Source organism: Antennarius striatus, chromosome 5, assembly GCF_040054535.1.
Source record: "Antennarius striatus isolate MH-2024 chromosome 5, ASM4005453v1, whole genome shotgun sequence".
Taxonomy (NCBI): domain Eukaryota; kingdom Metazoa; phylum Chordata; class Actinopteri; order Lophiiformes; family Antennariidae; genus Antennarius; species Antennarius striatus.
In genome coordinates this window covers 26557399-26585345 of record NC_090780.1, presented here as the reverse complement: position 1 = coordinate 26585345, position 27947 = coordinate 26557399, and the positions used below count along the sequence as shown (strand labels likewise).

Sequence of the window (27947 nt, the reverse complement as noted above, 5' to 3'; positions counted from 1 at the left end):
TCCATGAATTTGTCATCAGCTGATCTACAGGAACCGTGAGTTACTCAAGGCTACGAGCTGCTAGCATGATGCTACCTCATTGGTGCTGAAGAGCAGTGGCCCAGTTGGATGAAACTGTTACAACCGGGTTTAGAACCGGTTTGGGATGGTTTACCCAAACCGGTTTACTCATCTAGCCTACTGTTTAGCTAGCAGCTAGCAGCAGCGTGTGCATTCTTCTACATGTTTCAGTGTTCTCTTCGTCATTCTTGGTGTCTTGGCTTTTATTTGACAGGACAGTTGGGGGGTGGGGGTCATGCAGGACTAGAGTTAGACGTGGACTGGAGCCTCCACAGAGGGGCTGCAGGAGACGGGCCGGACCTCTGAAGCAACCCTCTTGGGGGGGACTGTTCTGGGATCTGATTTGACTGAAAGCATCAGAACTTCCTCCTTAGGTTCCACGCGTGTGATGGATGTTCCACGTAGCTGTAGTTGATGACGCCGCCGTCGTCCTGGTCGTTGATGTCATCAGTCAGACTCTGGCTGTCCTGGTCTGACCCGTCTTCCTCGGCAGCCCACATGGTTCTGAAGCTGCTGTTCCTCACCGATGCCTCCAGAGCCTTCTGGCGCCGGTAGAAGTGGGAGAACTTATTGAAGATGATGGTGATGGGCAGCGCCACCACCAGGGTCCCGCCCAGGATGCAGCCGCCGGCTGCCAGCTTCCCCCCCACCGTGACCGGGACCACGTCCCCGTAGCCCACGGTGGTCATGCTGACGGTGCCCCACCACCAGCAGGCCGGGATGGTGTCAAGACCCGCGTCCTGGAAACAGGTGTAAGACGAGAACTGGTCTGAACGGGTCCAGACCACTCTGAACTGGTCTGAACTGGTCTGAACCAAATGGAACTCGGCTGGAACCTGTGAGGAACCGCTTACCACCAGGGACGGCGTGATGGAGCCTTACCTCCTCATACTCAGCGGTGTAGGCGATGCCTGAGAAGACGGACACGCCCACAGCCAGGTAGAGCAGCAGGATGCCCACCTCCCGGTAGCTGTGCTGGAGGCAGAACAGGGGCACCTTCAGAACCCCCCATCAAAGACTACGAACCTGCTCACCCGGACCTGAGACCACAGTGGTCTGATAAACCTGGACCAGCTGATCCAGGACCAGTTTCCTGTCCACCACAGTGGAAGGAGGAGGAAACCCCCCACAGACTCACCCGAAGAGTCGCACCCAGTGACCTGAGACCTGTGGAGTGTCGGGCCAGCTTCAGGACCCTGAAGATCCTCATGAGCCGGAACACCTGAGGAACGGACACCAAGAGGTGATCACAGGGGGCCTCACACGCATTTACATTCCCGCCCTCACCAGAAACACCCAACCTGAACGAGTCGTCCCAGGTCTCCTAGTTCAGGCTCTGCCCCCGCCGTCAGGTCGAACACCAGGATGACGTAGATGGGGGCCATGGACACCAGGTCGATGATGTTCAGAGGGTGCTGGAAGAACTTCCTCCGGTTTGGAGCAAGCAGCAGCCGCATCGCCACCTCAAACACAGAGGGAGAACGTCACTCGTGCGTCCACCTCAAGGAGCAGCAGCCCATCATCTCCTCACCTCAAAGGTGAACCAGCAGGTGCAGAACACCTCCAGCACCTGCAGAGACGAATCCTCCAGCAGTGTCCCATCCCCGTCCAGGTTCTGGAGGAAGACCATAGGCGTCGGAAGACTAAAGGGAGGTCAACCGGGACGCATCGCTAAAGTGATGCTGACGTGACGCTAATGTGATGCTAAAGTGACGCTAACGTCATTTCTGTGATCAGGATCCTGAAAACCCTGGAGACAGAAGAGGGAAGGGGGAGCAGCAGAAGTCCCAGAAGAACCTGGTCCATGTTGTACAACCTGGAAACGCCCGTCCTCCCACTATCCCCCATTCAACACTTAACCCCAGTAAAAAAGTCAAGGTTCATGCAGTGAAACAGTCCAGGTTCACGCAGTGAAACAGTCCATGTTGACGCAGTGAAACAGTCCAGGTTCACGTAGTCAAACAGTCCGGGTTCACAAGGTGAAAAAGTCCGGGTTCACGCAGTGAAATGGTCTGGGTTCACACAGTGAAACAGTCCGGGTTCACACAGTGAAACAGTCCGGGTTCACAAGGTGAAACAGTCCGGTTTCACTCAGTGAAACAGTCCAGGTTGACGCAGTGAAACAGTCCAGGTTGACGCAGTGAGACGGTCCAGGTTCACAGAGTGAAAAAGTCTAGGTTCACAAAGAGAAACAGTCCGGTTTGACTAAGTAAAACAGTCCAGGTTCACGCAGTGAAAGAGCCCAGATTCACACAGTGAAATAGTCCGGGTTCACAAGGTGAAACAGTCCAGGTTGGTGCAGTGAAACAATCCAGGTTAACGCAGTGAAACAGTCCAGGTTCACACAGAGAAGCAGTCCAGGTTCACACAGAGAAACAGTCCGGTTTCACAAGATAAAACAGTCCAGGTTCACGCATTGATACAGTCCAAGTTCACACAGTGAAACAGTCCAGGTTCACTCAGTGAAACAGTCCGGGTTAACGCAGTGAAACAGTCCAGGTTCACGCAGAGAAACAGTCCAGGTTCACACAGTGAAACAGTCCAGGTTCACGCAGTGAAACGGTCCGGTTTCATAAGGTGACACAGTCCGGTATCAGAAGATGAAACAGTCGAGGTTCACAAGGTGAAACAGTCTGGTTTCACTCAGTGAAACAGTCCGGGTTCACGCAGTGAAACAGTCCGGGTTCACGCAGTGAAACAGTCCAGGTTCACGCAGTGAAACAGTTTGGGTTCACGCAGTGAAACAGTCCGGGTTCACGCAGTGAAAAAGTCCGGGTTAACGCAGTGAAACCTTCCTGGTTCACAAGGTGAAACAGTCCAGTTCACAAGGTGAAACAGTCCAGGTTCACACAGTGAAACAGTCCGGTTTCACCCAGTGAAACAGTCCAGGTTCACGGAGTGAAACAGTCCAGGTTCACAAGGTGAAACAGTCCAGGTTCACACGGTGAAGTAGTCCAGGTTCACGCAGTGAAACAGTCCAAATTCACGCAGTGAAACCGTCCAGATTCAGGCAGTGAAACAGTCCACGTTCGAACCGTGAAACAGTCCAGGTTCAGACAGTGAAACAGTCCAGGTTCAGACAGTGAAACAGTCCGGGTTCACGCAATGAAACAGTCCGGGTTCACGCAGTGAAACAGTCCAGGTTCACGCAGTGAAACCGTCCAGATTCACGCAGTGAAACAGTCTAGTTTCAGAAGACAAAACAGTCCAGGTTCACGCAGTGAAACAGTCCATGTTCGAACAGTGAAACAGTCTGGGTTCACGAGGTGTAGGGGTCTGGTTTCACTCAGTAAAACGGTCCAGGCTCACGCAGTGAAACAGTCCGGGTTCACGCAGTGAAACAGTCCGGGTTCACGCAGTGAAACAGTCCTGGTTCACGCAGTGAAACAGTCCGGGTTCAAGCAGTGAAATAGTCCGGGTTCACGCAGTGAAAAAGTCCGGGTTCACGCAGTGAAACAGTCCAGGTTCACAGAGTGAAACAGTCCACGTTCACGCAGTGAAACAGTCCGGGTTCACAAGGTGAAACAGTCTAGTTTCACAAGACAAAACAGTCCAGGTTCACGCAGTGAAACAGTCCAGGTTCAGACAGTCAAACAGTCCGGGTTCACGCAATGAAACAGTCCGGGTTCACGCAGTGAAACAGCCTAGGTTCAGACAGTAAAACAGTCCAGGTTCACGCAGTGAAACCGTCCAGATTCACGCAGTGAAACAGTCCGGGTTCACAAGGTGAAACAGTCTAGTTTCACACAGTGAAACCGTCCAGATTCACGCAGTGAAACAGTCTAGTTTCAGAAGACAAAACAGTCCAGGTTCACGCAGTGAAACAGTCCATGTTCGAACAGTGAAACAGTCTGGGTTCACGAGGTGTAGGGGTCTGGTTTCACGCAGTGAAACAGTCCAGGTTCACAGAGTGAAACAGTCCACGTTCACGCAGTGAAACAGTCCGGGTTCACAAGGTGAAACAGTCTAGTTTCACAAGACAAAACAGTCCAGGTTCACGCAGTGAAACAGTCCAGGTTCAGACAGTCAAACAGTCCGGGTTCACGCAATGAAACAGTCCGGGTTCACGCAGTGAAACAGTCTAGTTTCAGAAGACAAAACAGTCCAGGTTCACGCAGTGAAACAGTCCATGTTCGAACAGTGAAACAGTCTGGGTTCACGAGGTGTAGGGGTCTGGTTTCACTCAGTAAAACGGTCCAGGCTCACGCAGTGAAACAGTCCGGGTTCACGCAGTGAAACAGTCCGGGTTCACGCAGTGAAACAGTCCGGGTTCACGCAGTGAAACAGTCCGGGTTCAAGCAGTGAAATAGTCCGGGTTCACGCAGTGAAAAAGTCCGGGTTCACGCAGTGAAACAGTCCAGGTTCACAGAGTGAAACAGTCCACGTTCACGCAGTGAAACAGTCCGGGTTCACAAGGTGAAACAGTCTAGTTTCACAAGACAAAACAGTCCAGGTTCACGCAGTGAAACAGTCCAGGTTCAGACAGTCAAACAGTCCGGGTTCACGCAATGAAACAGTCCGGGTTCACGCAGTGAAACAGCCTAGGTTCAGACAGTAAAACAGTCCAGGTTCACGCAGTGAAACCGTCCAGATTCACGCAGTGAAACAGTCCGGGTTCACAAGGTGAAACAGTCTAGTTTCACACAGTGAAACCGTCCAGATTCACGCAGTGAAACAGTCTAGTTTCAGAAGACAAAACAGTCCAGGTTCACGCAGTGAAACAGTCCATGTTCGAACAGTGAAACAGTCTGGGTTCACGAGGTGTAGGGGTCTGGTTTCACGCAGTGAAACAGTCCAGGTTCACAGAGTGAAACAGTCCACGTTCACGCAGTGAAACAGTCCGGGTTCACAAGGTGAAACAGTCTAGTTTCACAAGACAAAACAGTCCAGGTTCACGCAGTGAAACAGTCCAGGTTCAGACAGTCAAACAGTCCGGGTTCACGCAATGAAACAGTCCGGGTTCACGCAGTGAAACAGCCTAGGTTCAGACAGTGAAACAGTCCAGGTTCACGCAGTGAAACCGTCCAGATTCACGCAGTGAAACAGTCCGGGTTCACAAGGTGAAACAGTCTAGTTTCAGAAGACAAAACAGTCCAGGTTCACGCAGTGAAACAGTCCATGTTCGAACAGTGAAACAGTCTGGGTTCACGAGGTGTAGGGGTCTGGTTTCACTCAGTGAAACGGTCCAGGCTCACGCAGTGAAACAGTCCGGGTTCACGCAGTGAAACAGTCCGGGTTCACGCAGTGAAACAGTCCGGGTTCACGCAGTGAAACAGTCCGGGTTCAAGCAGTGCAATAGTCCGGGTTCACGCAGTGAAAAAGTCCGGGTTCACGCAGTGAAACAGTCCAGGTTCACAGAGTGAAACAGTCTACGTTCACGCAGTGAAACAGTCCGGGTTCACAAGGTGAAACAGTCTAGTTTCAGAAGACAAAACAGTCCAGGTTCACGCAGTGAAACAGTCCATGTTCGAACAGTGAAACAGTCTGGGTTCACGAGGTGTAGGGGTCTGGTTTCACTCAGTGAAACGGTCCAGGCTCACGCAGTGAAACAGTCCGGGTTCACGCAGTGAAACAGTCCGGGTTAACGCAGTGAAACAGTCCGGGTTCACGCAGTGAAACAGTCCGGGTTCACACAGTGAAACAGTCCGGGTTCACAAGGTGAAACAGTCCGGTTTCACTCAGTGAAACAGTCCAGGTTCACGCAGAGAAACAGTCCAGGTTCATACAGGGAAGCAGTCCCGGTTCACAAAGTGAAACAGTCAAGGTTCACACAGTGAAACAGTCCAGGTTCACGCAGTGAAACAGTCCGGTTTCATAAGGTGACACAGTCCGGTATCAGAAGATGAAACAGTCCAGGTTCACAAGGTGAAACAGTCTGGTTTCACTCAGTGAAACAGTCCGGCTTCACGCAGTGAAACAGTCCGGGTTCACGCTATGAAAAAGTCCGGGTTCACACTGTGAAAAAGTCCGGGTTCACGCAGTGAAAAAGTCCGGGTTAACGCAGTGAAAAAGTCCGGGTTCACGCAGTGAAACCTTCCTGGTTCACAAGGTGAAACAGTCCAGTTCACAAGGTGAAACAGTCCAGGTTCACACAGTGAAACAGTCCGGTTTTACCCAGTGAAACAGTCCAGGTTCACGGAGTGAAACAGTCCAGGTTCACACGGTGAAATAGTCCAGGTTCACGCAGTGAAACAGTCCAAATTCACGCAGTGAAACCGTCCAGATTCACGCAGTGAAACAGTCCGGGTTCACGCAGTGAAACAGTCCGGGTTCACGCAGTGAAACAGTCCGGGTTCACGCAGTGAAACAGTCCAGGTTCACGCAGTGAAACCGTCCAGATTCACGCAGTAAAACAGTCCGGGTTCACGCAGTGAAACAGTCCAGGTTCACGCAGTGAAACAGTCTGGGTTCAAGCAGTGAAATATTCCGGGTTCACGCAGTGAAAAAGTCCGGGTTCACGCAGTGAAAAAGTCCGGGTTCAGGCAGTGAAACAGTCCAGGTTCACTCAGTGAAACACTCCTGTTTCACTCAGTGAAACCGTCCAGGTTCACGCAGTGAAACAGTCCAGGTTCACAGAGTGAAACAGTCCAGGTTCAGACAGTGAAACAATCCAGGTTCATAGAGTGAAACAGTCCAGGTTCACAAGGTGGAACAGTCCAGGTTCACGCAGTGAAACAGTCCAGATTCACGCAGTGAATCAGTCCAGGTTCACAAGGTGGAACAGTCCAGGTTCACGCAGTGAAACAGTCCGGGTTCACGCAATGAAACATTCCGGGTTCACGCAGTGAAATAGTCCAGGTTCAGACAGTGAAACAGTCCGGGTTCACGCAGTGAAACAGTCCGGGTTCATGCAGTGAAACAGTCCAGGTTCACGCAGTGAAACCGTCCAGATTCAGGCAGTGAAACAGTCCGGGTTCACAAGGTGAAACAGTCTAGTTTCAGAAGACAAAACAGTCCAGGTCCACGCAGTGAAACAGTCCAGGGTCACGCAGTGAAACAGTCCGGTTTCATAAGGTGACACAGTCCGGTATCAGAAGATGAAACAGTCCAGGTTCACAAGGTGAAACAGTCCGGTTTCACTCAGTGAAACAGTCCGGGTTCACGCAGTGAAAAAGTCCGGGTTCACGCAGTGAAAAAGTCCGGGTTCACGCAGTGAAAAAGTCCGGGTTAACGCAGTGAAAAAGTCCGGGTTAACGCAGTGAAAAAGTCCGGGTTCACGCAGTGAAACCTTCCTGGTTCACAAGGTGAAACAGTCCAGTTCACAAGGTGAAACAGTCCAGGTTCACACAGTGAAACAGTCCGGGTTCACGCAGTGAAACAGTCCGGGTTCACGCTATGAAAAAGTCCGGGTTCACGCAGTGAAAAAGTCCGGGTTCACGCAGTAAAAAAGTCTGGGTTCACGCAGTGAAACCTTCCTGGTTCACAAGGTGAAACAGTCCAGTTCACAAGGTGAAACAGTCCAGGTTCACACAGTGAAACAGTCCGGTTTCACCCAGTGAAACACTCCAGGTTCACGGAGTGAAACAGTCCAGGTTCACAAGGTGAAACAGTCCAGGTTCACACGGTGAAATAGTCCAGGTTCACGCAGTGAAACAGTCCAAATTCACGCAGTGAAACCGTCCAGATTCAGGCAGTGAAACAGTCCACGTTCGAACCGTGAAACAGTCCAGGTTCAGACAGTGAAACAGTCCGGATCCACGCAATGAAACAGTCCGGGTTCACACAGTGAAACAGTCCGGGTTCACGCAGTGAAACCTTCCTGGTTCACAAGGTGAAACAGTCCAGGTTCACACAGTGAAACAGTCCGGGTTCACGCAGTGAAACAGTCCGGGTTCATGCAGTGAAACCGTCCAGGTTCACGCAGTGAAACAGTCCAGGTTCACGCAGTGAAACCGTCCAGATTCAGGCAGTGAAACAGTCCGGGTTCACAAGGTGAAACAGTCTAGTTTCAGAAGACAAAACAGTCCAGGTTCACGCAGTGAAACAGTCCAGGTTAACGCAGTGAAACAGTCCAGGTTCACGCAGAGAAACAGTCCAGGTTCATACAGGGAAGCCGTCCCGGTTCACAAGGTGAAACAGTCAAGGTTCACACAGTGAAACAGTCCAGGTTCACGCAGTGAAACAGTCCGGTTTCATAAGGTGACACAGTCCGGTATCAGAAGATGAAACAGTCCAGGTTCACAAGGTGAAACAGTCCGGTTTCACTCAGTGAAACAGTCCGGGTTCACGCAGTGAAACAGTCCGGGTTCACGCTATGAAAAAGTCCGGGTTCACGCTGTGAAAAAGTCCGGGTTCACGCAGTGAAAAAGTCCGGGTTCACGCAGTAAAAAAGTCTGGGTTCACGCAGTGAAACCTTCCTGGTTCACAAGGTGAAACAGTCCAGTTCACAAGGTGAAACAGTCCAGGTTCACACAGTGAAACAGTCCGGTTTCACCCAGTGAAACAGTCCAGGTTCACGGAGTGAAACAGTCCAGGTTCACAAGGTGAAACAGTCCAGGTTCACACGGTGAAATAGTCCAGGTTCACGCAGTGAAACAGTCCAAATTCACGCAGTGAAACCGTCCAGATTCAGGCAGTGAAACAGTCCACGTTCGAACCGTGAAACAGTCCAGGTTCAGACAGTGAAACAGTCCAGGTTCAGACAGTGAAACAGTCCGGATTCACGCAATGAAACAGTCCGGGTTCACGCAGTGAAACAGTCCGGGTTCACGCAGTGAAACAGTCCGGGTTCACGCAGTGAAACAGTCCAGGTTCACGCAGTGAAACCGTCCAGATTCACGCAGTGAAACAGTCCGGGTTCACAAGGTGAAACAGTCTAGTTTCAGAAGACAAAACAGTCCAGGTTCACGCAGTGAAACAGTCCATGTTCAAACAGTGAAACAGTCTGGGTTCACGAGGTGTAGGGGTCTGGTTTCACTCAGTGAAATAGTCCAGGTTCACGCAGTGAAACAGTCCAGGTTCAGAAAGTCAAACAGTCCAGGTTCACGCAGTGAAACAGTCCAGGTTCAGAAAGTCAAACAGTCCAGGTTCACTCAGTGAAACAATCCAGGTTGATGCGGTGAAACAGTCCAGGTTCACAGAGTGAAAAAGTCCCAGTTCACACAGTGAAACAGTCCAGGTTCACACAGTGAAACAGTCCAGGTTCACTCAGTGAAACAGTCTGGGTTAACGCAGTGAAACAGTCCAGGTTCACTTAGTGAAACAGTCCAGGTTCATGCAGTGAAACAGTCTGGGTTCACATGGTTAAACCCAAGCCGGTTCTCCACCAGAGTGTTTGGACACGACTACATCCTGCCTGTGATGTTTGTCAAGCCTTCAGCAGTGAGATTGAACCAGTTTGTGGTTTTTTTTTCAGATTAAAGGCATTGAATGGAGGAAGCAGCCAGACTGAACTAAATCTACTGAAGAATGAACCTACAGGTGAAGGAGCTTCAGGAAGGACCAGTGTCTGAGTCACCATCACTGGAGTAAGCTCATGGAACCGTTTAGAAGGTCCACAACAGACGTTCGAGAGGACCATGGCCATCCAGAAGGAGTCCTGGAACGTTTCAGCAGAGACAGTCTGTGCAGCAAGCTGGACCCCCCTGACCATCGCTGGACTTCACCTGTAGGTTCTCCAGTAGCTTCAGTTCCGTTTGGCTGCTCGTTCTCTGCTGCTGAAGGTGTGAACATTTCTGGGGCACCCTGTCCACCTGATCCCCATCCTCATGACCAGCTGGGGGACCTATGACAGGACTGAAACCTGCCTCCTACTCGCCCTACCTTGTACTCTGGGATGCTGTTAATGCACATGGTGGCGATGGATGTGAGCACCACCCCGATGGAGACCACACTGAAGAGCTTGCTGGGGATGGAGTACCCCGGGTTCTCCAGCGTGAGCCACAGACACCTCCTGATTTTCCCGTATCGCACCTTCTGGAAGTGCTGCATGTCTCTAAGGGCAGAGGACCAGGTTACTTGGAGGGAGGTGTTCCTGCACCCGGAGGACCAGGCTCCGCTGCTCCTACCTGTTCAGGTCGGAGATCTCGTCCACAGACGTGTCCACGCTACTGGTGTCGCTCTCCTCATCCCAGCTGCGGCGCCGGCTGCTCTCCAGCTTGCGGTCGTGGAAGCGGTAGCTGCAGCAGCTGTCCAGGAAGAACTCGTTGATGCCCCAGTACTCCAGCTCCTGGCTGGGGAGGAGGGAGAACAACACAGAGGTCCTGGTTACTGACGGTGGTCCACGAGGCCGGTGGAGGACGGTTGGGGGGACGGTGGAGGCACCTGAAGGAGAAGACGCAAAGCTCCTCCATGATGTGGAGTTTTCCCGTCTGGTAGAAGTGGAGAACGTAGGGGAACAGTCCAGGGTTCCTGTCGAAATAGAACTCCTTGTGCTGCACGTCGTAGTCATCACACACCTGCGGGAGGGCGGGGCAAAGGGGAGGAGTTATCCTGGAGAAGGGAGAGCCCACCCTCAGAACCAGAAACGCACCTGCAGGATGTCTTCTTCTGAGTCACACGCCAGCAGCTTCCCCAGTCGGGTGTCGGGGAACTTCATCAACGTGCTGGAGCACAGGCTCTTCTTCAAACCTCCAACGTTCACGTGGACCAGACCCTCCCTGGAGTCTGGGTGGACCCACCTTAGCAGGTTCTTCTTCACCATGGTTCCCTGGACAGGTGAGGGCAGAGGTGTGGGAGGAGCTCACCTGCACTAAGTCAGAGCTGCCATCCCGCATCCGGCCATCGTTCCTCAGGTTCTCCTGCCAGATCCTCAGAGCTGAACCCACAAGGTGCAGAGGAGACCTGGAGAGACCCCTGGTGCTCCTGAAGGACCAAAACACAGGAACCCTGATTCACTCCAACCGCTGCTGATTGGTGTTTGGTTTCTAGTCCAGCGCCGGTCAGCCAGCCGCCATCGCCCCAGACCCACAACGAGGACATTAGCTTACCGTTGTTGGTGACGCTGAGCTGGACGTCTGGATCTGAGGTGTGGTTTGGGGGCGGTGCGTCTCCAGGTGATGTTCACAGACGGGATTCAATGTTCTGAAAAACCACAAAGGAATTTAAGTCTGCGTCCTGAGCTGGACGCAGACGGGCCGGAGCCTGTGATTGGTCCAGAACCGGACGCAGACAGGCCTGTGATTGGTCCAGAGCTGGACGCAGACGGGCTGACTGGACTCTAATGTGATGGCCAGACGTTCTAATGGGATGATAAACTCCTCAGAGACAGAAAGTGTTCGCTGGACGTTGCTTCGCTCAGACGGTTTGAGGATCAAACCTGAACATGTCAAAACGATGGTGCGCTTGTGTGTGAATAAAACATGATGCACCGATCACCAAACACACAATCAATACCTTCCTCTTCACAAAGAAAGAGCAGACATCCCCAGGGACCTGATTCCTGGCCCCGCCCCCTTCTACTACTGTCAGGTGATTGGCCGAAGCTCCCCTTTAAAGGGACCTACTGATTGGTCTGCATGTCTACATTCCGTTTACATTGATGACCAAATTTAGCATTTCCAGCTGGGTGTTTTCAGTGTGTCAGGCATTAGACTCCACCCACTATTATTATTATCATCATTGTTGCTACCCCCCACCCCCCATATATGTGAATAATCTCCCTTGTACACCTCAGGCTGTCTCCTTCCATCTCCCCTGGGGTTGTGGCCGCTAGCCGAGTTAGCTTCTGTCTGACGTTTGTCCACGTGTCTCACTGAGGAGCGTTTGGTCTTCAAACACAGCGGTTTATGTTCTCTGATTGTGACGGACCTCACGATGTTTATTCACCAGGAACAACTCACCAAGCCGGCGTCTACCCAGATGGCCAGACCGTAACACTGAAGCGGCCTTTGTCTTGGCATTCGTCCGTCACACACGGAGCCGTCACAGCTTCATGTGTTACGGCTTGATGATGGTGATGATGATGATGGTGATGATGGTGAAAATGATGATGATGATGATGATGGTGAAAATGATGATGATGATGGTGATGGTGAAAATGATGACGATGATGGTGAAGGTGATGATGATGGTGATGATGGTGATGGTGAAAATGATGATAATGATGGTGAAGGTGATGGTGATAATGATGATGATGATGATGATGATGGTGAAAATGATGATGGTGAAGGTGATGGTGAAAATGATGATGATGATGGTGATGATGATGCTAATGATGATGATGGTGAAAATGATGATGATGATGGTGATAATGATGATGATGATGGTGACGATGATGATGATGATGATGGTGATAATGATGATGATGGTGAAGATGATGATGGTGATGATGATGATGGTGGTGATGATAATGGTGAAAATGATGATGATGGTGAAGGTGATGATAATGGTGATGATGGTGAAGGTGATGATAATGGTGATGGTGATAATAACGATGATTATGATGATGGTGCTAATGATGATGGTGATGATGATGATAGTGATGATGATGGTGATGATGGTGAAGGTGATGATGATGATGGTGATAATGATGATGGGATAATGATGATGAAGGTGATGATGACGATGGTGATGGTGATGATGGTGATGATGATGATGATGATGATTGTGATGGTGATGATGAAGATGATGTTGATAATAATGATGATAATGATGATGAAGATGGTGATAATGATGATGATGGTGATGATGGTGATAATGATGATGTTGATGATGAAGATGATGATGGTGATAATGATGGTGATAATGGCAAAGGTGATGATGATGATGATGATAATGATGATGGTGATGATGAAGATGATGATGGTGATAATGATGATAATGATGATGAAGATGATGCTGATAATGATGATGATGGTGATAATGATGATGATGATGATGGTGAAGGTGATGATGGTGATGATGGTGAAGGTGATAATAATGATGATGGTGATGATGATGATGGTGATAATGCTGATGATGATGGTGATGATGATGGTGAAGGTGATGATGATGATAGTGATGATGATGGTGATGATGGTGAAGGTGATGATGGTGATGGTGATAATGATGATGGGATAATGATGATGATGGTGATGATGATGATAATGATGATGGTGATGATGATCATGATGATTGTGATGGTGATGATGGTGATGATGAAGATGATGATGGTGATAATGATGATAATGACGATGAAGATGGTGATAATGATGATGATGGTGATAATGATGATGGTGATGATGGTGATAATGATGGTGATGATGGCGAAGGTGATGATGATGATGGTGGTGATGATGATGATAATGATGATGGTGATAATGATGATAATGATGATGAAGATGATGCTGATAATGATGATGATGGTGATAATGATGATGATGATGATGGTGAAGGTGATAATAATGATGATGGTGATGATGATGGTGATAATGCTGATGATGATGGTGATGATGATGGTGAAGGTGATGATGATGATAGTGATGATGATGGTGAAGGTGATGATGATGATGGTGATAATGATGATGGGATAATGATGATGATGGTGATGATGATGGTGATGATGATGATAATGATGATGGTGATGATGATGGTGATGATGATCATGATGATTGTGATGGTGATGATGGTGATGATGAAGATGATGATGGTGATAATGATGATAATGACGATGAAGATGGTGATAATGATGATGATGGTGATAATGATGATGGTGATGATGGTGATAATGATGGTGATGATGGCGAAGGTGATGATGATGATGGTGGTGATGATGATGATAATGATGATGGTGATGATGAAGATGATGATGGTGATAATGATGATAATGATGATGAAGATGATGAAGGTGATAATGATGTTGGTGATAATGATGATAATGGTGATGATGATAATGATGATGAAGATGATGATGGTGATAATGATGATGAAGATGATGATGGTGATAATGATGATGATGGTGGTGATGATGAAGATGATGATGGTGATAATGATGATGATGATGGTGATGATGATACTTCTCTGAGGGCGTGGCCCCACTGCAGGCAGCAGGAAGTGGACCTGTAATGTAATCATGTGGAGCAGGAAGTCAATGCAGCTTGACAGACAGTGGTTAACCTAATATGGTCATCTGACATCACCGTAATCACATTGAGCTCGTCAGCTCAGGAGGGCGGGGGCGTCTGTTAGCCAGTGGGGGTGAAGGATGTGGGGTCACCAGTCCAGCCGAGGGCAGGAGGTGCACCCCCACGATAAACCTGGGTCCCAGTTCATGAACGTACTTCCTGTGGTCCACGTTCCAGTTCTTGACCCTCTAGTTCACTTCCAGACCTGCCCCCCATGTTTTTGTCCGCCCCGCCCTGATCGGAGCTGTGGGGTGTTCGTCCTGCTCTGGTGGGTGTTCTGCTGGGCAGTCTGTCTTCTCTCGGTTCTGACTCCCTGACCTGAACCAGCTCTGTTTCTTGACTCTGGACCCGGGTCACCCTGTTTCAAACCCAGAAGTCATCCTTTGGGTTGGGTTTGGGTCTGGGTCTGGGTCTGGGTCTGGGTCTGGGTTAGGAACGTGGTGGGACGATCTGACAGCCTTGACACCACTCCTTCCTGCAGCAGCAACACTGGTACCAGACCTAACAGAACCAGTAGAAATAACAGAACCAGTAGAACCGACAGAACCAGCAGAACCATTACAACCAGCAGAACCAGCACAAATAACAGAACCAGCAGGGCCCATCCCCCTGACCTGGTTCTGTCGTCCTGCTGGTCTTCACACGTCTGAACTGTTGGACATCTGACATGAAGTTCTTTCAGAACCAGACTGGACCGGATATTCTTTCCGTGGCTCAGACGGAACTTCAACGTCCTGCAGCGCGGGTGACACAACCGGACCAACCGAACGCGTCCCGGTCCGGAGCGACGGGCGGAGTTGTCCCATAAACGTCCCAGAAGCCCCCACCTGAACCCCGCGAGCCGCTCCGTCCACACTCACCTGCGCGTTCACGACGCTCGTCCACCGTCACTCATCACGGGTCCAAGGAGACCCGAACCCGTCCGGGACCGTCCGTCGTCAGTCCGACCCCCGGTCTGAGCAGCAGCACAGCGCTCACCAGCGTTCGGCTGTTTCCGTCACATTCCGTCACAGGATCGGAACCCCCGAAGAGACTTCGCCTCCGACTTGCTTCACGAGTGGGTTCAGATCCACGCGTTCCGTTAGAACCGGTTCTGTTTGTGGAAATACGAAACACGTCTTAGACCACAAAGATCAAATGTCACGTGACCCATTATTATTATTATTATTATTATTATTATTATTGATGATGTTGTTGTTGTTATTTTTGTATTATTTTTTGTTGTTATCAACACTGACAGACAGATGATAGATTCACACGTTCCACAACAAGTTTATTTGTTTGTTTGTTTGTTGTTGGAAGTTGTTTGATGTTTTATGGACCGTCTGTTCATGTCTGTGTTTTTATGTTTATGTCCATCAGTCTGGAGGCTGTGTTTGTTTGTTTGTTTGTTTGTTTGTTTGTTTGTTTGCTTGCTTGTTTGTTTGTTTGTTGATATGTTTGTTCCTCTTTCCTTCCTTCTGGTTGTCCGGTCGGGTTAGTTATCGATAATTATTGGTTATTGATTTTTGGTGTTTCAGATCAAGCCGTCCAATCCTGCTGCTCAATGAAGTCGCGTGAGCGTCTTGCTGTGACGTCACGTAGGAGGTGTGTTCTGACTCAAACAGGAAGTTGGTCGCGGGGGAGGGCTGCAGGTAAGAGCTGAGTGTTTCATTTTAACCCATCGTCTGCTGGTGAAGATGGGCAGAAATTCTCAATACGTCATCACCTGGTACGTCAAAGGTCACGTGAGTGATCGTGTTTCTGTTCATGACGGTCACGTGTGTGGAGTGTGGACCACGTGATCAGTAAATGTTTGGTGTGTCTGATGAAGCGGCCTCTTCTTCCTCACTGTGACGTCATTCCTCCATCATCTTCATCATCTTCATCATGGTGACACTGATGAAAACAGACCTTAAATCAGTAGAAACATGTGTGTGTGTGTGTGTGTGTGTGTGTGTGTATGCATAGAGCTCTAAAACTAAATACTAAAGTCTGAAAACTTTTATTTGTTCATATTTGAATTCAAACATTTATTGAGGAAAAGTCAGAAACATTTATTCAATTGTTTGTTTTCTGAATCACATCAAAATATGACATCAGAACCGTCCAATCAGAACCGTCCTATCAGATCCGTCCTGTCAGATTTGTCCCATCAGAACCGTCCAATCAGAACCGTCCTATCAGAACTCTGCTGATTGGCCGGGTCACAGACAGGGGTTTGTCTCCATCTGGTGGCCGCAACTCGTCAGTGGGGGTTCTGAACCCAGTTGGAGGAGGTGGACCCCCCCGGCTGGTCCCCTCACAGGGCCTTCAGGACCCCTGGCTGGACCCTGATGGCGCGGCGACCCCCCCCCAGGGAGCGGGTCCAGTACTTCCTGAACTGCTCGTCCCTGAAGCCGTAGATGACGGGGCTCATGAAGCGGGGGATTATGTACACCCCCAGGAAGAACACATAGCGGATCTCCAGGCCCAACAGGGGGAACCTCGAGATGAGTGCCGCCTGGAGGGAGGGCACCACGAAGGCCAGCAGGCAGAGCAGCAGCTGCAACGGACCAATCAGAGCGAGGCGTTAGTCCCCCTCACTGACGCACGGACTCCGTCTGGTTCTCCCCGGTGTTCCTCACCTTCCCCCCGTGGAGGACCCCCCCCAGGTGTTCCTCACCTTCCCCCCTTGGAGGGCCCCCTCCAGGTGTTTCTCACCTTCCCCCCTTGGAGGGCCCCCCCCAGGTGTTTCTCACCTTCCCCCCTTGGAGGGCCCCCCCAGGTGTTCCTCACCTGCACCCCGTGCAGCACCACGGTGTTCCTTGCCCTCCTGACGGAGGCCAGGCCGGTGGAGGCGCGGTGGGTGGAGGTGGCGGCGGCGCGCGCCGCCAGCATGATCTTGCAGTAGGTGTAGAGCAGCGTCAGCGCCACGGACGACAGGTAGAAGACGTCGAATGCCACGTTCTTGTAGTAGATGGAGCGGTGGCGGAACAGCCGGGGGTGGTCGCAGAAGATGTTGCTGCGGAACAGGCCCGGGGGGCCGTGCACCAGGGTGATCAGCAAGTCTGACACAGGGGGCGTGGCGGTGAGCACCAGCACCAGGCCGATGAGCAGCAGCGTGCGGCGGACGGTGCACAGCCGGGCGTAGTGCAGCGGGAAGCAGATGGAGGCGTAGCGCTCCACCGCCATGCCGGCCAGCAGCAGGGGGGTGGAGCGTGTGGTCAGAACGGCCGTCATCACCTGCAGGACACAGGAGGGCCCGGTCAGCTGTTCAGAACCCACCTCCGGCGGGGGCGTGTTCTCACGGAGGGAGGAGCCTCACCAGGCCGCAGCACACGGAGGCGGGGATCTTCCTGAAGATGTAGCTGACCACGTAGAGGGCGGTGACCAGGCTGAGCTGCAGCGCGTCATTCATCACCATGCAGATGAACATGATGTAGCGGGGGTTCTCCCGGAACCGGCTGGGGAGAGAACAGGCTAGCACGCTAAGCTGCAAGGCTGACACGTTTAGCTGCAGTGCTAACACACTAAGCTGCAGCGCTAACATGTTAAGCTGCAACGCTAACACGTTAAGCTGCAGCGATAAAACGCTAAGCTGCAGCACTAACACGCTAAGCTGCAAGGCTGACATGTTAAGCTGCAGCATTAACACATTAAGCTGCAGCACTAACACACTAAGCTGCAGCGCTAACATGTTAAGCTGCAACGCTAACACATTAAGCTGCAGTGCTAACATGCCAAGCTGCAGCACTAACACGCTAAGCTGCAGCGTTAACACATTAAGCTGCAGCACCAACACGCTAAACTGCAGCACTAACACGCTAAGCTGCAGCACTACCACATTAAGCTGCAGCACCAACACGCTAACCTGCAGCACTAACACGTTAAGCTGCAGCACTAACACGTTAAATTGCAGCACCAACACGTTAAGCTGCAGCACCAACACGCTAAGCTGCAGCACTAACACGCTAAACTGCAGCACTAACACGTTAAGCTGCAGCACCATCATGCTAAACTGCAGCACTAACACACTAAACTGCAGCACTAGCACGCTAAGCTGCAGCACTAACACATTAAGCTGCATCGCTAACATGCTAAGCATGGTTAAAATGCTCAGCTGCACAGCTAACACGCTAAGCTGCACTGCTAACATGCTAGGGCCCTACTGGATGAGTTAGCTCGATGCTACCTGTGTTAGCACCTGATGGGGCCCACCTGTGCTGCAGGAAGGTGTGCACCATGCTGCCGTTGATGATGCTGAGGGCCAACCACACCAGCATGGCCACAATATTCTTGGTCAGAGCATTAGCAAAGCTGTCCTTGGTCCCGCCCACAGCGCCGCCCCCCAGGACAGAGCTGGAGTTACTGGTCAGCAGGTCCAGAGGGGTGGAGGAGCTGGAGGACCACATCTCCTTTCAGGCTTCGGGGGCTGACGTGCTTGTGGGGAGTGCTGACTGAGGCACCTTCAGGGTCGCTTCCATGTAGAACGTCTGAAGAACCTGAAGGATCGATGGAAGAGACGAAACGTTCAGGACCGCTGAGGGAACGACTGAAGTCAGGAAGCTACAGCGAGAACAAACAAACAAACAAACAACCCAACAAGCAAACAAAACAACAAACAAAACAACAAACAGCTTGGCTCAAATCTGACAAACAACAGGAAAAAATTCAGAGCTGGAGATCAGAGAAAACTCAGGTTAGTAGAACAAAGGGACAAAAGACACAGCTTCACCTGTCTGAGCCTCACCTATTAGAGCCTCACCTGTAAAGCCTCACCTGTTAGAGCCTCACCTGTAAAGCCTCACCTGTCTGAGCCTCACCTGTTAGAGCCTCACCTGTTAGAGCCTCACCTGTTAGAGCCTCACCTGTTAGAGCCTCACCTGTCACAGCCTCACCTGTCTGAGCCTCACCTGTTAGAGCCTCACCTGTCTGAACCTCACCTGTAAAGCCTCACCTGTCTGAGCCTCACCTGTTAGAGCCTCACCTGTAAAGCCTCACCTGTCTGAGCCTCACCTGTAAAGCCTCACCTGTCTGAGCCTCACCTGTCTGAGTCTCCTCCTCCTCCTCTTGTCCTCCTGGTTCACATTTATAGGGACGTGTGGATCTATGTTTGTGTGACAATCAGGTTGTCATAGCGATGGCGTGAGGTGATGATGTCACAGGTTGTGATGAACCCACAGATGCTGATTTATTGTTTATGTACATTCAGGATTATTCACTCAAACATGTAAACAAACAAAACATGTTGACATTAAGTGTTGTTTACAAACATATCTGTTGGAGGGAAACTGTAAAAAGTTCAAGTTCAGACGTTTGAACTGAACTTTATTGATGGTGTGAACGGAGACAAACGTTCACTTGTTTGTACTAAATGACATCATTAATGGATCTGACCCTAACCCCAAATCCCTAACCCCTAATCCCTAACCCATAACCCCTAACCCTAACCCTAATCCCTAACTCATAACCCCTAACCCTAACCCATAACCCCTAACCCTAACCCATAACCCCTAACCCTAACCCCTAATCCCTAACCCATAACCCAACCTTCACCTGGTTTCTACTGAATGAAGTGGGTTTTCTTGTGTTAACCAGGGGTCACATGAGATCATGTTTACTAGTTCTGTGATTGGTTGATCAGTAATCAATGAAGTTGGCTGACAGGATGTTGAGACTCTCATTTCTGTCCACCTGATGCAGATGATGTGATTCTTTATAGTGGTCTAGTCATAATCTACGGGGTGTGGGGGCCACTTCCTGCTGGCTGACCCAGGGTGGGGGGGGGGTCACTGGGCCACTTCCTGCTGGCTGACCCGGGGTGGGGGGGGGGGTCACTGGGCCACTTCCTGCTGGCTGACCCGGGGTGGGGGTGAGGGGTCACTGGGCCACTTCCTGCTGGCTGACCCGGGTTGGGGGGGGTCACTGGGCCACTTCCTGCTGGCTGACCTGGGGTGGGGGGGGTCACTGGGCCACTTCCTGCTGGCTGACCCGGGGCCTGCTGCTCCAGAAGCGCTTCTTCAGGTACCTCCTGAACTTGGGGTCTCGGATGCCATAGATGACGGGGCTCAGGAAGCGGGGCAGCATGTACACGATGATGTAGTTGGCAAAGCGGATCTCCAGGATGCGTCCAGGGAAGATGAGGTGCAGGACGCTCTCCACGCTGGGGGAGATGTAGGACAGCATGCACATGGCCAGCTGCAGCCCGTGCAGCAGGATGGTGTTCCGGGCCCTCTGGGCCGACATGGTCTCGGTGGACAGGGCTCTGGCGGCAAACAGGATCCTCAGGTAGGTGAAGACCAGCGTCAGGAACACGCAGGAGAAGTAGATGATGTCGAAGGCCTGGCGTTTGACCGCCAGCACCGGGTCCTTGAAGACGTTCTGCCGCAGGCAGAAGACGGACTGGTGGAAGAAGGCCAGCGACTCGGTGGCCAGCGTGACGAACAGGTCGGTGATGTCCGGCGCCACGCTGATGAACCAGATCAGACCGATCACCACGTAGGTCCTCCTCACCGTGCAGATCTGGGCGTGGCGCAGCGGCTCGCAAATGGTGATGTAGCGCTCGATGGCCATGCTGGCCAGGTTGACGGGCGTGTTCCTGGTGGTGAAGACAGCCAGCAGGATGAAGAAGCAGCAGAAGGACACGTTGATCCGGTAGAAGATGTAGCTGAGCAGGAAGAGCATGACGGTGATGGTGAGCTGCACGCCGTCGTTGATCACCATGTGGATGAACAGGATGTAGCGAGGGTCCTCATAGAACGTCTGCAAGGTGTACACACAGGGTGCGGGGTTAAAAAAATGTCGGCGGGGTGTACACACAGGGGTCGGGGTTAGAAGAACTTCTGTAGGATGCACACACAGGGGTGGGGTTAAAGGACCAGTCGGCTGCAGCTGGACCGAAACTCGGCCCTCAGTGTGTGTGTGTGTGTGTGTGTGTGTGTGTGTGTGTGTGTGTGTGTGTGTGTGTGTGTGTGTGTGTGTACCTGGTGTCTGAAAAAGGTCACCACCAGGGTTCCGTTGATGTAACTGAGGACGAGCCAGAACAGAACCACGATCAGGTTCTTGATGACGGCTGTGGTGTAGGTGTCTCTGACCACCTGTCAAACAGAGGAGACAATTCAGGACCAGGACCAGTACCTGGACCAGGACCAGAACCCGGACCAGGATCTGAACTCAGACCACAACCAGAACTAGGCCAGTAGGGTACAGCACACCTCACCACTGTCTTACAGTCCTCATACATGTCCTGCACCGCTCTAACATACTTCTCTGCCACTCCAGACTTCCTCATACAATACCACAGTTCCTCTCTGGACACCCTGTCATCAGCTTTCTCCAGATCTACAAAAACACAATGCAGCTCCCTCTGGCCTTCTCTGTACTTCTCTATCAACATCCTCAAAGCAAATACTGCATCTGTAGTACTCTGTTTTGGCATGAAACCATACTGCTGCTCACAAATGTTCACTTCTGCCCTTAGTCTAGCTTCCACTACTCTCTCCCTGTCAATAGACTTCCATCCCTATCCTTAATCACCCTAACCTGCTGCACGTCCTTCCCATCTCTGTCTCTCTGTCTTGCCAACCGGTATAGATCAGTCTCTCCCTCCTTACTGGCCAACCTAGCATACAAGTCATCATAAGCTTCTTGTTTGGCCTTTGCTACCTCTACCTTCACCTTACGCTGCATCTCCCTGTACTCCTGTCTACTCTCCTCAGTCCTCTCAGTGTCCCACTTCCTCTTGGCTAACCTCTTTCTCTGTATACACTCCTGTACCTCCTCATTCCACCACCAAGTCTCCTTACCTACTTTCCTTCCAGATGACACACCAAGTACTCTCCTACCTGTCTCTCTGATCACATTAGCTGTAGTTGTCCAGTCATCTGGAAGCACCTCCTGACCACCCAGAGCCTGTCTTAACTCCTTCCTAAAAGCCATGCAACACTCTTCCTTTTTCAGCTTCCACCATTTCGTCTTCTGCTCTGCCTTTGTCCTCTTCATCTTCCTCACCACCAGAGTCATCCTACACACCACCATCCTATGCTGTTTGGCTACACTCTCACCTACCACTACTTTACAGTCACTGATCTCCTTCAGGTTACACCGTCTACACCAGATGTAGTCTACCTGTGTGCTCCTACCTCCACTCTTATAGGTCACTCTATGTTCCTGCCTCTTCTGGAAGAAAGTATTCACTACAGCCATTTCCATCCTTTTTGCAAAGTCAACTACCATCTGTCCTTCTGCGTTCCTCTCCTGGATACCAAACCTGCCCATCACCTCCTCATCACCTCTGTTTCCTGCACCAACATGTCCATTGAAGTCTGCTCCAATGACAACTCTCACACTTCTAGGCATGCTCTGCATCACTTCATCAAAGTCCAACCAGAATTTCTCCTTCTCCTCCAGCTCACATCCTACCTGTGGAGCATACCCACTAACAACATTGAACATCACACCTTCTATTTCTAGCTTCAGACTCATCACTCTATCTGACACTCTTTTGACCTCCAGGACATTCCTAACAAACTCCTCCTTCAAGATAACTCCTCCTCCATTTCTCTTCCCATCTACACCATGATAGAACAACTTGAACCCTGCTCCTAAACTTCTAGCCTTGCTACCTTTCCACCTGGTCTCCTGGACACACAGTATGTCTACCTTCCTCCTCTGCATCATGTCAAACAACTCTCTACCTTTTCCTGTCATAGTTCCAACATTCAACGTCCCTACTCTCAGTCCTATACTCTTGGTGTTCCTCTTCTCTCTCTTCCTACGAACACACTTTCCTCCTCTCCTTCTTCGACCAACAGTAATCCAATTTCCACCGGCGCCCTGTAGGTCAACAGCAGCCTGTAGGTCAACAGCACCCTGTAGGTCAACAGCACCGATGGCGGTCGTTGTTAACCCGGGCCTCGACTGATCCGCTATGGAAGTCATGGGTTTGATTCGCATGTTAATTCGGCAAAAGCGACTGCTGACCATTAAACAGTTTGTTTACCACACCTGATAAAATGTCACGTTTCCTCCAGGACCCAAGGGTGAGCTCATCATTCACAAGAACCTGAAAGACAGGAAGTAAACAGTAAACAACAGGATTATTTACTCCCTGAGCGACACAAACAAACAGCTGCTCAGATCGGGGTTTGACCTCCAGCTGAGACCAGAAGCTGAAACGGATTCAGGGTCATTTTGCCCTTAGCGCTGCCTTCCAGGCACAGCAGCCTGGCGTTCAGCTCCTGAAGACCCTCCTGCTCGTCTTCCTCTCACGTTTGTGTCCCTGGCGACATGAACGATGGCTTGTCTCCTGGGTGTCGTCGGAGACATGTTCTACTGTTCTCATCGATTTGGTTCTAATAATCTGTTAATATTCCGTTAATATTCCGTTAATATTCTGTTAATATTATGTTAATATTCTGTCAGCGTCACACTTTAAACTGATCTTCATGACACTGCTGATGTGAAGTCTGGTCACACAGATAAAATCACACCAAGGTGGGTCAGAAACCCCAGACAAAAGTAGAGAGGTGCACAGGGGGGGTGTCCACAGACTTTTGTCCATGGACGTTCTTTTCTCCATCTTCCAGAGAACGTGACCAAACACACATCTGCTGGAGAAACTGAATCAGAAACTGATCAACTGCAAGCAGAAACATCAGAACCCGCCAGGTGGTGACACATCAGAGAAGAAGAAGAAGAAGGGTTTTTTTTTATTTTTGCAAAAACACTTTAATCACATTCAAACATTTTACAATTTTACATTAGATGAAAGCACTAAAGTGCTTCAGAAGAAGAAGATTTTTTGTTTTTTCAAAAAACTTGAAGAAGAAGAAGACCAAGAGTGAACCAAAAAGCATCTTCATCTCCTTAGCAAATGCATTCACCATCAGGAGGCTGAGCACAGATTGAAGAGCTGGACCTGAGTCCTCCCTGAGTCCTCCCTGAGTCCTCCCTGAGTCCTCCCTGAGTCCTCCCTGAGTCTTACCTGAGTCCGGCGGGCCGTCACACGGTGGCGCCGTAGGAGCTGTGACCCGCCTGAGTCCAGCGCTGACGCTGGAGCAGACGATCCTCACAGCAGCATTATGAAGCTCATGCCTCCTCATCCTCACATGGTGATGAAGGGCGGTCTGACATGGAGCTGCTGCTTCCTCATTGGATGACAGGAATCAACAGGTTTAACCAATGACAAGACTCCAATCCGACCTTGTGCTGAGGTGGAGAAGCCCAGCTCTGGTCAGTGAACGCATCACGTGGGACGAGCCCAGCTCTGGTCAGTGAACGCATCACGTGGGACGAGCCCAGCTCTGGTCAGTGAACGCATCACGTGGGACGAGCCCAGCTCTGGTCAGTGAACGCATCACGTGGTGTATCTGTCTCTGTTTTGATTGGTCATTGCTTCAACTCTAAACGATGCCGTCTGGCACCGCTCACACCAGGTGCTAGGATTCACGAGTGGACACCATGGGAACCTGCAGTGATGCATTGTGGGACTGCAGTGTTTTGTTGGCGTGACGTGTGTGTGTGTGTGTGTGTGTGTGTTTGTGTGTGTGTGTGTGTGTGTGTGTGTGTGTGTGTGTGTGTGTGTGTGTGTGTGTGTGTGTGTGTGTGTGTGTGTGTGTGTGTGTGTGTGTGTGTGTGTGTGTGTGTGTGTGTGTGTGTGTGTGTGTGTGGAGGGGGGCTCTTTAAATCAATGCATTTCAAACCTCCGGAGACATGCGGATGCTACAGGCAAATTTAAATTCTGAATCATGACAAAAGAAGGTTGACTCAGTGATGTCATCAGTGATGTCATCACTGTGGAGTACATAAACATGAGTAGAATGTTGACATTAGCTAATGCCAGCTAGCACCATGTTGTTTCAACATTCTGAGCTAAAGTTAGCTAATGTCAGCTGACATGTTTCAACATTCTGAACTAAAGTTAGCTAATGTCAGCTAACACATGTTGTTTCAACATTCTGAGCTAAAGTTAGCTAATGTCAGCTAACATGTTTCAACATTCTTAGCTAAAGTTAGCTAATGTCAGCTAACATGTTTCAACATTCTTAGCTAAAGTTAGCTAATGTCAGCTAACATGTTTCAACATTCTGAACTAAAGTTAGCTAATGTCAGCTAACATGTTGTTTCAACATTATGAGCTAAAGTTAGCTAATGTCAGCTAACATGTTTCAACATTCTTAGCTAAAGTTAGCTAATGTCAGCTAACATGTTTCAACATTCTGAACTAATGTTAGCTAATGTCAGCTAACATGTTTCAACATTCTGAACTAAAGTTAGCTAATGTCAGCTAGCATGTTTCAACATTCTTAGCTAAAGTTAGCTAATGTCAGCTAACATGTTTCAACATTATGAGCTAAAGTTAGCTAATGTCAGCTAACATGTTTCAACATTCTGAACTAAAGTTAGCTAATGTCAGCTAACACATGTTGTTTCAACATTATGAGCTAAAGTTAGCTAATGTCAGCTAACATGTTTCAACATTCTTAGCTAAAGTTAGCTAATGTCAGCTAACATGTTTCAACATTCTTAGCTAAAGTTAGCTAATGTCAGCTAGCAGCTAATATGTGACCCTCCTTCCTGTCAGGTGGGTTCCTGCCCTGAACCGTGTTGTCAGTAACATGTTGGCGTGTGGACCGTCGTCGGTGCTGAAGGTCTATGTGTAACCGACCCTGACTGGCCAGTTACATTTATAATGACGGTGAAACTATGACTGTAGATGGCCGAAGAACTGAAGGAGGCGTGGAGCAGATCCGCTGTGTTTTATTTTTCTGTAACACAAAAGGTGGGGTACGTCATGTGAGAGCTGGGGTAACGCTGGCATGCCCCTCTCTCCAGACCTCCAGCACGAGGATGCCATAACAATAAAATAATGACATTTAACACAACTAAAATAAACAGTAGGTCAAATCAAAAGAACAAAAATAAATAAATACAAACATGTAAAACACTTAACAGATCCTTTTACAGCTTTTCTTTTTCTGTTTAAACAGTTAAACATACCTGTAACACAAAAGGTGGGGTACGTCATGTGAGAGCTGGGGTAACGCTGGCATGCCTGCAACACGCAGTGAGCCGTTAGCACTTGTTCGCCGCTTAGCGCCTACTAATTAACATAAATTACGTCGTGAATATATAAATAAATAATATTTAAACATAGCGAGTGTGAAAGTGAGCGACTATGTACCACAAAATCACATCCACTGGTAGAAAATAATGAAAATGAAGAATATATTAACAAAAAGTTTCCGCAGCATTGAACAAGTGTAACTCACCCCTCTCTCCAGACCTCCAGCACGAGGATGCCTGGGCGTGTGCACCCCCAATAATTGCCCCACCGAAACACAACCAAATCATGGAACCAAAAACAAAGTAAATGTAAAATTTGGGGAAGTTCATTAAAAAAATAAAATAAAAATAAATTTATTTATAACACTGTTACATACTCCCCTCTGAACTTCACCAAATCAGCATAGCAGGTGAACCAGTTAAAAAACTGACACAGTACAACACTACCGGACAAAGTATACTCAAAAGCATACTGCAACGCATCTGTCACCCAACTAAAGGGAAAGCGACCATAGAGGGCTGCGCAAACCCCCTACAATCCACTCGCTACAGGAGTGCCTTATACACTACCCGTATAGGTCCGGAATAAGTACTGTCACCTGACTCAAAAAAAAGAAAAGAAACGTCATCACTAAATGACTCGCCAATATAACATGGGTGCGTGTGGAGCGTTCATGACATCAATGCACTAACAAAACGACGAACCGAACTGCCCGTGCGGTGAACATAGTGTTGTGTCATGTTCTGAATCAGTCTGTTCACTGGCTTAACCACTCTGCCCACACGCGTGCTAACAACACCGACCCTACTGCTCGAGAAACCAGGAGTGTTACAGGGCTGCACAGAGGCCACAGACCTCCGATCGGCACTAGAACAACCAGACATCCCAGGTTCAGATTGTACCTCGCTAACTTCACCAGTCACTCCGGAGGTCAACTGCCCAACCAAACTAGTGTCCTGTGTGCGTGGGCGCTCAAGTGAGTCAGTGGAGGCAGAAGCCTCAGCCACCCAACTGGCAGTCCAAGCTGACCTATCAATTTCTGACTCAGCAATGTGTGACTCATCCGAAGGTAAGCCGTCCTGAGCATCCACGGACTGGCATGACTCGCTCAAAGTAGATTCGTCAACGTCATTGACTACCTCGACTGGCAGAAAATTAACCAGCAGAAGCAAGTTGCGGTGAACAACCTTCTCCTGTCCGGTGGAGGTGTTCCTGACTCTGTAAGTATGGCACCTGGGGTCGGCAGAAACAACGACATGTGGGGTGGAGCCCCACTTGTCCGCAATTTTCCTGCGACCTCGCTCACCCTTATTCGCCAACAAGACGCGGTCACCCTCAACAATTGTGTTGCCTTTCGTCTTCCTGTTGTACATGTCAGCTTGATGTTCCTGACTTCTGATAGCATTGGCTTGTGCTGTAGCAACAGCCTCCTGAAGATCCTGCCTCATCTTGGAAACAAACTGATCATAGTCCACAATGTCACAGTCCCTGGTCGCAACCTGAAACATGACATCAATGGGCAGACGCGGTACCCTGCCGAACATCAAATAGAAGGGCGCATACCCAGTTGACTCATGCACCGTGCAGTTATACGCGAACGTCAAAGTTTGCAACATCTGAGGCCAATGTAGTTTTGCTCTTGGCGGAAGGGTTCTGATCATACTGCCCAAAGTTCTGTTGAACCTCTCAGCGTTCCCGTTACCCATTGGGTGATAAGCCGTGGTCCTGGATTTCTTCACTCCAGCAACTTGCAACAGCTCCTGGATCAATTCACTCTCGAAGTTCGCCCCCTGATCCGAGTGGATTCTTTCGGGGAA

At 50.0% G+C, this 27947-nt stretch overlaps 3 protein-coding genes across 3 annotated transcripts; all 3 read right to left on the bottom strand.

Annotated features, from left to right (window-relative positions):
- Positions 1-21: 21 nt before the first annotated feature.
- Positions 22-10831, bottom strand: si:dkey-43k4.5 (potassium voltage-gated channel subfamily S member 2). Its single transcript, XM_068315695.1, has 9 exons — positions 10532-10831; positions 10324-10457; positions 10068-10232; positions 9823-9994; positions 1592-1675; positions 1362-1523; positions 1199-1282; positions 943-1035; positions 22-800 (listed from the first exon to the last, which is right to left on the bottom strand). Exons 1-9 carry the CDS (start codon positions 10700-10702, stop codon positions 417-419), a joined length of 1449 nt encoding a protein of 482 aa, XP_068171796.1. The 5' UTR covers positions 10703-10831; the 3' UTR covers positions 22-416.
- Positions 10832-16383: 5552 nt separating this feature from the next.
- On the bottom strand, positions 16384-18475 carry LOC137595651 (odorant receptor 131-2-like). The gene is made up of 4 exons (XM_068315864.1): positions 18282-18475; positions 17389-17527; positions 16860-17306; positions 16384-16626 (listed from the first exon to the last, which is right to left on the bottom strand). Exons 1-4 carry the CDS (start codon positions 18473-18475, stop codon positions 16384-16386), a joined length of 1023 nt encoding a protein of 340 aa, XP_068171965.1.
- Positions 18476-20027: 1552 nt separating this feature from the next.
- Positions 20028-20801, bottom strand: LOC137595649 (odorant receptor 131-2-like). Its single transcript, XM_068315863.1, has one exon. The coding sequence runs from the start codon at positions 20784-20786 to the stop codon at positions 20028-20030; it is 759 nt and encodes a 252-aa protein (XP_068171964.1). The 5' UTR covers positions 20787-20801.
- Positions 20802-27947: the final 7146 nt, after the last annotated feature.